The sequence below is a fragment of the Macaca mulatta genome, chromosome 1 (genome assembly GCF_049350105.2).
Source record: "Macaca mulatta isolate MMU2019108-1 chromosome 1, T2T-MMU8v2.0, whole genome shotgun sequence".
Lineage (NCBI taxonomy): Eukaryota > Metazoa > Chordata > Mammalia > Primates > Cercopithecidae > Macaca > Macaca mulatta.
Window position 1 is genome coordinate 114,006,108 of NC_133406.1, and position 9,843 is coordinate 114,015,950.

General features: G+C 39.2%; 2 protein-coding genes across 2 annotated transcripts; one reads left to right on the top strand and one right to left on the bottom strand.

Moving 5' to 3' along the window:
* Positions 1–604: 604 nt before the first annotated feature.
* LOC717871 (small proline-rich protein 2D) lies at positions 605–2,041 on the top strand. The gene is made up of 2 exons (XM_001109858.5): positions 605–690; positions 1,407–2,041. Exon 2 carries the CDS (start codon positions 1,426–1,428, stop codon positions 1,642–1,644), a length of 219 nt encoding a protein of 72 aa, XP_001109858.4. The 5' UTR covers positions 605–690; positions 1,407–1,425; the 3' UTR covers positions 1,645–2,041.
* Positions 2,042–8,852: 6,811 nt separating this feature from the next.
* On the bottom strand, positions 8,853–9,426 carry SPRR1B (small proline rich protein 1B; the record flags this gene model as incomplete). Its single annotated transcript, NM_001032963.1, is given in 1 exon segment — positions 8,853–9,426. A coding segment is annotated over 1 exon segment (270 nt). The 3' UTR covers positions 8,853–9,137.
* Positions 9,427–9,843: the final 417 nt, after the last annotated feature.

The window sequence follows — 9,843 nt, forward strand, 5'->3', positions numbered from 1 at the left end:
TAAAAATCTGAGGTTTTATGCGAGAAATAGGTGGCAAAGAAAATTTCAGTCTTGAACAGGATCAGCAGATAGCACAATGTGGTCAAACTGCAAACCCAGAGGTAAGTATTATTCTCCTCTGTTTATAATCCCAGGGAGGAGAGGTGACATGCCTGCCGTCATGGAACTTAGCAAAGAAAAAGCTTAGCTCAGGCCTTTGTTAGGTCTCTCCTTCCTTCTAGTACATTGGCCAATTGTAGGAGGAAAGTAGAGGTAGAGTTGGGTTCATGTACAACAATATGGCATTCAGCTACAGTGGATGAGGACAGGAAGTTTTATGACTCAGAGGGGGTAAGATAGGAAAGGATCATTGTTCCCAATCAAGAAAGAGAGCCCTGGACAACCAGTTAGAGAATCCCTCGATTATCTCTGACATAAGTCACTGAAACTGAGATCTAAGGCAGGTCCTCTGTGAGTCAGGAGCACTTAACCCAGTGGGGAGATCCCAGAACAGGATATTTCCTAGTTTGATAATCCCTCTCATGCCAGATATGGATACATTTGCAATTTACTTTGGACGTTGCTGGACAAGCCCACTTTTAGGCAGTTCCACTTCCCACTGGGTGGGGCAGCAAGTCCTATAAAGAGGTTCCCTGCTGCACGACTCTTAAACTCCTGGTACTCTAGCACTGATCTGCTTTGGAGAACCTGGTGAGTGTGAGTCCTTAAGTTCCTCAGTTCTTTATGCCCTGAAATGTTGAATTTAATCTGAAAACAGCAAATTTGGTTGATAAAGTTGACAAAGTGTGACCATGGGTTTGATGTTACTTAGTAGATGGAAATTTAGAATTAGAGTATGGTGATATTCTATTTTAGCTTGTTTCTTGTATACAGTTAGGTGTCCATATGGACAGAGAATTTAATAGGAAAGCTTTGAATTTAAGAAGAAAAAAGAACAAAGTATTTTTTCCCCATGTTTTCCTGGTGTCTTTTTCAAAGGTTTATGTCTTAACAGGTGCCAAGAGTCTACAATCCTTCCCAAACAGCCCTTTGTTCTGTGCTCAAATCAACCCACTGGGACTTTACTACAGATAATGATAATAGAAATGGCTTGTGAGATTGCTTATGGTATCTGAACTTGTCACTGCCTTTCCTAAAGATGTTATTTTCACAGAGATGACATGCTTGGTTCATTACTACAGAGATATTTTCCTTGGAAAAATTGTATGAGAAAACACAAGATTTCCCAGGGCCAAGGAAGCAATTTGCTAAAGTGGAAGGGGGAAATGAGGGAGTCTTGAAAAGGCAGTTAAGAGTTTAAATAATTTCTTGGAGGGAGCAATAATATTTCATGGTATTACATAAGCTTTGGCTTCTCTCTCTGGAGGAGTCCATTCCCGTGAACACTGTCGTATCATTTCTGTCAGATTCTGAGACTCCAGCAGGATGTCTTATCAACAGCAGCAGTACAAGCAGCCCTGCCAGCCACCTCCTGTGTGCCCCACGCCAAAGTGCCCAGAGCCATGTCCACCCCCGAAGTGCCGTGAGCCCTGCCCACCACCAAAGTGTCCACAGCCCTGCCCACCTCAGCAGTGCCAGCAGAAATATCCTCCGGTGACACCTTCCCCGCCCTGCCAGCCAAAGTGTCCACCCAAGAGCAAGTAACAGCTTCAGGATTCATCAGGACCATGAAAGGATAAAGATAATGGGCTCACCTTGTTCCACAGCTCCACCTGCATCTTCTCACCAAAGCCTTCTATGGATGCACAGGGAGCTTCTTTCTCCTTAGCCAGTGACCTGCCCGTGATGATCCATGACAGCAAAAGGTTTCCTTTCTGAGGCTGCCATACTGCCACTGTCCAGGTGGAGCTGAGAAAAGGAAGTCCTGGGCTGTGCCGGCTTCCAGAGCTTCAGAAGAAAGAGCTGCAGCTCTCTCCCTGGGAACCATCAGAGAATTCTGTTGATGTTTTCTGTGTCTGTCTGTCCCCTGGGCATGAGCTTCTACCACCTGTGCAGTTGTCACTTTCCTTTCACTCCCTGAATAAAGTATCTATGCATAATATTTGTGAATGGATCTTTTGTTTCTTTTCAAATTTGCTTTATTAGTAATGTTATATGATCATTTGGATTTAGTTCTATCTTTCTCTTATCCCAGGACCAGGATTTCACAATTATTGTCATCTGAATTTTGGGTCATATCAACGATTATTTTTATATCATTCTAAACCCCTTTTATTTTCCTTAATTAGTGTTTGATTGATTTGAAGAACAAATCAACCAGGATTTTAATCTCTTTATTCCAAAATGTGGAAAATAATATTTATATCACAAACTTATCTTGGGCATAAAATGGAATTAATATCAGGAATTCAGTTGACACAATTCCTGACATATCATTACTACTCATTTGATAGTAGTCTATTAGCAGCAATACATCATCATGAAAACAGAACTACCATTTGACCCAGCAATCTCACTGTTGGGTATATACTCGAAGGAATATAAATTGTCCTAACATAAAGACACATGCAAGTGTATATTTATCCCAGCCATATTCACTATAGCAAAGACATAGAATCAACCTAAATGCCCATCAATAGTAGAGTGGATTTAAAAAATGTGATAAATATATGCCATTAATTCTACACAGCTATAAAAAAAAATCAGATCATGTCTATTGTAGCAATGTGGATCAAACTGGAGGCCATTATGCTAAGCCAACGAAATCAGAAACAGAAAACCTAATACCATGTGTACAGCCGTTATGGAAAACAGTATGAAAGCTCCTCAAAAGTTAGAAATAGAAATAATATATGATCTTGCAAACCCACTACAGGGTGTATACCCAAAAGAGATGAAATTAGTATGTCAGAAAGATATTTGCATTCCCCTGTTTATCACAGCACTTTGCACAATAGCCAAGATATGGAATCCACCTAAGTGTCCAGTAACAGATGAATGGATTAGGAAAATGTGGTTTATATACACAGTAGAACACTATTCAGCAACGAAAAGAATATAATCTTATTTGTGAGAACACGGATGAACCTACAGGACATTATGTTAAATGAAATAAGTAAGACACAGAAAGACAAATAATGTATGTTCTCCTTCATATATTGGAGCTAATAAAGTTACTCTCAGGAAGATAGAGGGTAGAACAGTGGTTACCAGGGATTAGGGAGTATGTAGGGGAGGGAGGGAAGGGTGGGGAGAGGTTAGTTAATGGGTACAAAGTTACAATTAAATGGGTATAAAGTTACAAATAAATAAACATAATAATGAATTATAATTTTTATTTATAATTAAACTATACAATTAATTGTATTATTACAGTAACAAAATATAAATAATACAATTTAATTATGATTAAATAATAATTAAATGGGTACAAAGTTACAATTAAATTAAAAAGTTACAATTGAATACATACAATTACATATACACCATAGAATGCTACACAGCCATGAAAAAGGAAGAAATCATGTCCTTTGCAGCAACATGAATGAAACTGGAGGCCATTATCCTGAATAAATTAAAATGAGAACAGAAAACCAAATACCACATGTTCTCACTTATGAATGGAAGCTAATCATTGGGTACTCATGACATAAAGATGGCAATTAAAAAGAATGAAATACTGATACATGCTACAGCAAAAATCAGTATTTAAAATATTATGCAAAGTTAAAGAAGCCAGACACAAAGGACCACATATTGTATAATATTATTTATATGAAATGTCCAGAATAGGCAAATTTATAGAACCAGAAAGTAGGCTTGTGATTTCTTGGGGTCCAGGGGCAGGGGAATGAGGATTGACAACCCATCGGTATAGAGTTATCTGGAGGAGGAGTGATTAGAGGATTCGGAAATTAGATACTGGTGATAATTGTGTAACTGTGAACCTACGAAGGACTATTGAATGTACACTTCAAAAGGGTGAATTTTATGGTATGTAAATTTTGTGTCAATAAAGGTATTTTAAAAACAAAGAAAATGGGCTCTTTTGTAAACATTAATGCAAGAGAATACAAGGAAACCAAAAATCCGCAAAGTTGGGAAACTCGATCACTTCTAAATAGAAAGATAAAATCGAGAATAATTTTGAGAGACAGAAGTTCTTTAAAACTCAGGTTTGGAGTTAAGATTAGATTAAGTTTTAGTGTCATCACATCTAAGTTTATTTTTCCAAATAGTGTCAAAGAAGCCACAGTTGAGGAAGAAAGACATGGAAAAAGGAAGGAATAAATAAGCACAAGAATTTCATCTGTGAAAGAAATGTGGGTATAGTTACTAGCATATAGAACTAGCTAGAAGAAAATAGATTAGAAATCTACTAAATTTTTGAGGAATCATATTCCCAAGGTAAGCACAAGCTAGATCTTAAAACAAAACAAAAGGAAATGAAGCAAAACAGCTTTCTAAGAGCCTTAAACCACACTTTGTTAGAAAGTGAGCTGCATTCTTCCCATCCATGGACATGGAATTTTTTCATTTGTTTGTGTTATCTATGATTTCTTTCAGCAGCGCTTTATAGTTCTCCCTGTAGGGATGTTGTATATTCTCCCTTTCATCTCCTTGATTATATGTATTCCTAGTTATTTTTTTCCATGGCTATTGTAAATGGGATTCCATTTTTGATTTGACTCTCAGATTGAACATTATTGATGTATACAAATGCTACTGATTTTGTACATTGTTAAATGGCTATACCGCCCAAAGCAATCTACAGATTCAGCACTGTTCCTTTCAAACTATGAATGCTGTTTTTCACAGAATTAGAAAAACCTATTCTAAAATTCATATAAAACCAAAAGAGAGCTCAAATAGCTAAAGCAATCCTAAACAAAAAGAACAAAGCTGGAGGCATCACATTACCTGCCTTTAAACTATACTATAATGCTACAATAACCAAAACAGCATGATACTGACACAAAAGCAGACACATAGACCAATGAAACAGAATAGAGAACCCAGAAATAAAGCTGTACACTTACAGCCATTTAATTGTTGACAATGTCAACAAAAATGAGCAACAGAGAAAGAACTCTTTATTAAATAAATGGTGCTGGGATAGCTGGCTAGCCATGTGCAGAAGAATGAAACTGGACCTCTATCTTTCACCATCTGCAAAAATTAACTCAAGATGGATTAAAGATTTAAATGTAAAGCCTCAAATATAAGAATCCTGGGAAAAAACATAGGAAACACCATTCTGGACACTGGTCTTGGGAAAGAGTTTATGACCAAGTTCTTAACAAGAATTGCAATGAAACTAAAAGTTGACAAATGGGACTTAGTTAAACTAAAGAGCCTCTTCACAGCAAAAGGAACTTTCAACAGAGCAAACAGACAACCTACTCAATAGGAGAAGATATCTGTAAATTATCTGACAAGGTCTAATATCCTGAATCTAAAAGAAACTTAAACAACATAACAAGCAAAAACCAAACAATCACATTAAAAGGTGGGCAAAAGATATGAACAGACACTTCTCAAAAGAAGACATAGAAGTGGCCAAAAAAACGTGAAAAAGTGTTCAACATCACTAATCGCCACAGAAATATAAATCAAAACCACCATGAGATCTCACACCAGTTAGAATGGCTATTATTTAAAAAGTCAAAAACCAACAGTTGCTGCCAAGGCTGTGGAGAAAAGAGAATGTTTATACACAGTTGATGGGAATATAAATTAGTTCAGTCATTGTGGAAAGCAATTTGGAGATTTCTAAAAGAACTTAAAATGGAGCTACCATTTCACACAGCAATTCCATTACTGAGTATATATGCAAAAGAAAATAGATTATTTTACCAAAGAGACACATCCACTTGTATGTTCATTGCTGTGTTATTCACAATAGCAAAGTCATGGAATCAACCTAGGTGCCCATCAACAGTGGATTGGATAAAGAAAATGTGGCACATATACACCATGGAATGCTACACAGCCAGAAAAAAGAATTAAATCATGTTCTTTGGAGTAACATGGATGGAGCTGGAAGCCACTATCCTAAGCAAATTAATGTGAGAACAGAAAACTACATACCACATGTTTTCACTTACAAATGGGCGCTGAAAAATTGGGTACTCATGGACATAAAGATGGCAACAATAGACACAGGTGAGTAATAGAGGGGGGAGGGACCGAGGTGGGTATGGGTTGAAAAACTACCTATTGGTTACTATGCTCACTATCTGGGTAATGGACTCATTCATATTCCAAGCCTCAGCATCGCACAACACACCCATGTAACAAACCTACAAGTGTATACCCCTGTATTAGTCTGTTCTTGCATTGCTATAAAGAACTACCTGAGACTGGGTAATTTATAAAGAAAAGAGGTTTCAATGACTCACAGTTCCAGAGGCTGTACAGGGAGCATGGCTAGGAAGGCCTCAGGAAACTTACACTTATGGCAGAAGGCAAAAAGGAAGCAGGCACATCTTCACATGGCAGAGCAGGAGAGAGAGCGAAGGTGGAAGTGCTACACACTTTTAAACAACCAGATCTTGTGAGAACTCACTCACTATCATGAGAACAGCAAGGGGGAAGTCTGCCCCCAAGATCCAATCTCCTCCCACCAGGCCCCTCCTCCAACACTGAGGATTACAATTCCACATGAGATTTGATGGGGACACAGAACCAAACCATATCAACTCCTGAATCTAAAAAAAAGTTGAAATTATAGAAAAGAAAAAAATAATAAAAAATTTAAGAAAGAAAAGTGAGCTGCAAAGCTTACTTAACCAAGAAGGGCACAATCCACCATACACACCTCAGGTTTGATCATAGAGAAGAGTATTAAAAAAAGGATAATTCTACAGATGGCAGAACAATGAATAGCAAAATTAAAAGGAGTTCCTTTCAGAGAACAGAATTAACACTTTAAAAGGAACTTCTACCACTTCTGGTTATTGGAGTGGGAAGACTGTGGCTTCACAATGCCTGCCCCGTTGGATTTCAGAGTACTAAGGCCTAGAGGCCTCCATGTGTCACCATTATCTTCCTTTGAACATGGTAGTTTTGATTTAGCTCTCCTGTACCTGCATTGTCATTGGTTGCTGGATAACAGGAAGAAACGGCCCATTTGTTTGTTTCATAATTTGCTGAACAAAAGGAGCCATAGGAAGACACGATGGAGAGAATTTCATGTTATCTAGAGATCCTAGATTTTGAGCTGGCGGGGACCATAAGGTTTTTTTTTTTTTTCCTTAGGGGTTTGTGTTCCGCTTATGAGACAAAAGGAACAGATGGATATTTGAGAACAAGAAGGCTATTCTGTGACTGAAGCTTGAGAAGCTCACCCAAATCTGTGTCTTCCTCTTATTTCTGAGCACACCAGAAACTACATTTCCTAACTTTGTGAGATTGACAGGGCTATGTGACCAAGTTCTACACAAGTCAATAAGAACTGAGAGATGCGTGCCGTTTCTTGTTCCAAGTGGGTAAGTGCAGGGGCACCTTTATATTCAGTCTATTTCCCTGTTCTTATGCTTGGATTTATAGGGCATAGCACTTAGAGATGGTGAGACATATGAAGGAAGGACTGTCTCTTCATGACTCTGTGTAACAGAGACTTTACTAACCCATATTGGACTTTTATATGAGTGCAAAGTAACCTTTACTCGATGAAGCCCCAACAACATAGGGGGTGTTGTTATAGTAGCTAATCTGTGCTGACTAGCATGATTACAACACTTTTTTTTCTGCTTGGCTAATTGGTTTGGTGCTAGGAGGCACTTATATTTGGATATGATGTTAGATTTTACCTACTAATTAAACAAGAAAACCCTTAGGGTAATACAACTTTTAGGGTAAACATTTTTCATATAGGCTTTGTAATTTTAAATAATACAATCAAGTAAAAATGCCATGATCAAAAGTATCACAATTTCTTGAGTTATATCAATGGCATGTAATTGTTTTATTATTTCATTTTCCATCTTAAGAAAAAGAATCTCTTTTATACTACTGCAGAAAAACTTGCTTTGTTTCCCAGTTACATGCAAAAGTAACCTATATTTCCATCAATATAAACATATATGCACATGTATATGAATACACTGTTGATAATTCTATCTTGTTTAATTTGACTGGAAACATGTTGATACTACAGGGACATGAGTGAGGGTGGGTTTTACAGTTCTCACTTCCGTGGTTCGCACCTGTGTGAGAGAAACAGTCTCCAAACTGGATCAGCTTTTGTGCATTACTCTGTGAGGACTCCAGATCTCGTATGTGTTGTTGTATATGTGTGTATGTGTTTTTGAATGAGGGGTGGGGTAGGGAGTGAAGTACATCCCTCCAGGGCACTGCAAATGCCCCTGGCAAGCACCTTAAATCTCCCTTATTCTGTTTCTGGTCCAGAGTTGGCACTCAGAGACTAGAAATGACTAATTGAGATAAAGAGCGGAGTCTGTGCGTCTTTGGAAATCTAGGTTGTAGGTATCAGAGAGAAATTAGTGAGAAGGAGCGGGTTAGCATATGTAGAAACATTACTTGAAATAAACAGCAATTGGCTGATAAGTTAGCAGTCTAAAAGTCAGATTTGGAGGGAAGGCATTCAGGATTAGTGAGTCAGAGTCAGCTTAGACAGGTGCTAACTAAACTCTGGCATGACTCATCGAGTTGCAAGAGGAGAGCCCTGCTCCAGCCCTGGATGCCCAAAGCAACAGCCTCCAGGTGGCATTGCACAACTTCCCATAGGCAGCCCAGGAATGCTTGTGGGGGCAGCCCCTCACCCTCCTAGTGCGAGTATCAGATGCCTTCTGGACAAAGCCCTTTTTCACCAACCCATCTCTTTGTACAGCTCCTGCTTCATGAGGGAAAGGAATGAAGTTGTAGAGTCAATGACACACAGTCAAAAGTGGAACTGAAAGTGAATTTAATGGGGGTATAAGGGAGCTGAATCATTTGCTTTGATCTTAAGTCTCTCTTCAGATGAATTCTGAGCAGCTGAAAACCAGCTCTGGTACTAAGACCTTCAGCTTCATTCAGAGACTCAGAGTGTATAGGAAATAAAGCTTCATAGCACATTCTTTTTTGGTGGAGGCAGAATGCTAATTGCAAGGCAAATGGGACTCATACGCAGAATGAGATAGGGGATTCAGCATCTGCTGGCTGGCTCCTCAAGGGCATGGCTGTGGACCACATTACTTCTGCTTGGTCTTCTGCTGGGCTGGTGCTGGAGTGACCGTTGAAGGGCAGGGCTCAGGCACCTTGGGGTGGCAGGGCTCTGGAACCTTGGGCTGGCAGGGTTCAGGCACTTTGGGGTGGCAGGGCTCAGGCACCTTGGGGAGGCAGGGCTCCTTGGTTTTGGGGATGCATGGTTCCTGGGGTGGAGGCTGGCAAGGCTGTTTCACCTGCTGCTGCTGAAGCTGAGGGGGTGGGGTGCAGGGCTGCTTCTGCTGCTGGGAACTCATGCTTCAACAGTGGCTGGTCCTAGAGACAGAACAGATGATTTCAACAGAGAATAACTAGGGAATAAGCCATGGTGAATACCACTTAAAGTCTCTTAAAAAGCAAATGTTCTTCCCTCTTCTTGACCACAAAGAATACTTGATTAATTTCTGAGCCTTGGAAGAAGAGGAACTCAAAGATGATTTGCTCTTGCTCCACTGGAGCAAGGCCTCTCCTGGTGCTCTCTTTCTTCCTACACAGCACAATAACAGGCTTCTAGCAGGAATATGAGACTCATAATGCTGGATCATTGGAAATGTGAGGCTATTTGAAAAAAAACCTAATAAATTAAATCTACCCACTCATTTCTGATAAATATCATAGCTTACCATCTATGATATAACTCTGACCTCTCTAGAACACTACACAATCCCACCTCTGGCCTAGCTCAAGTGCTCA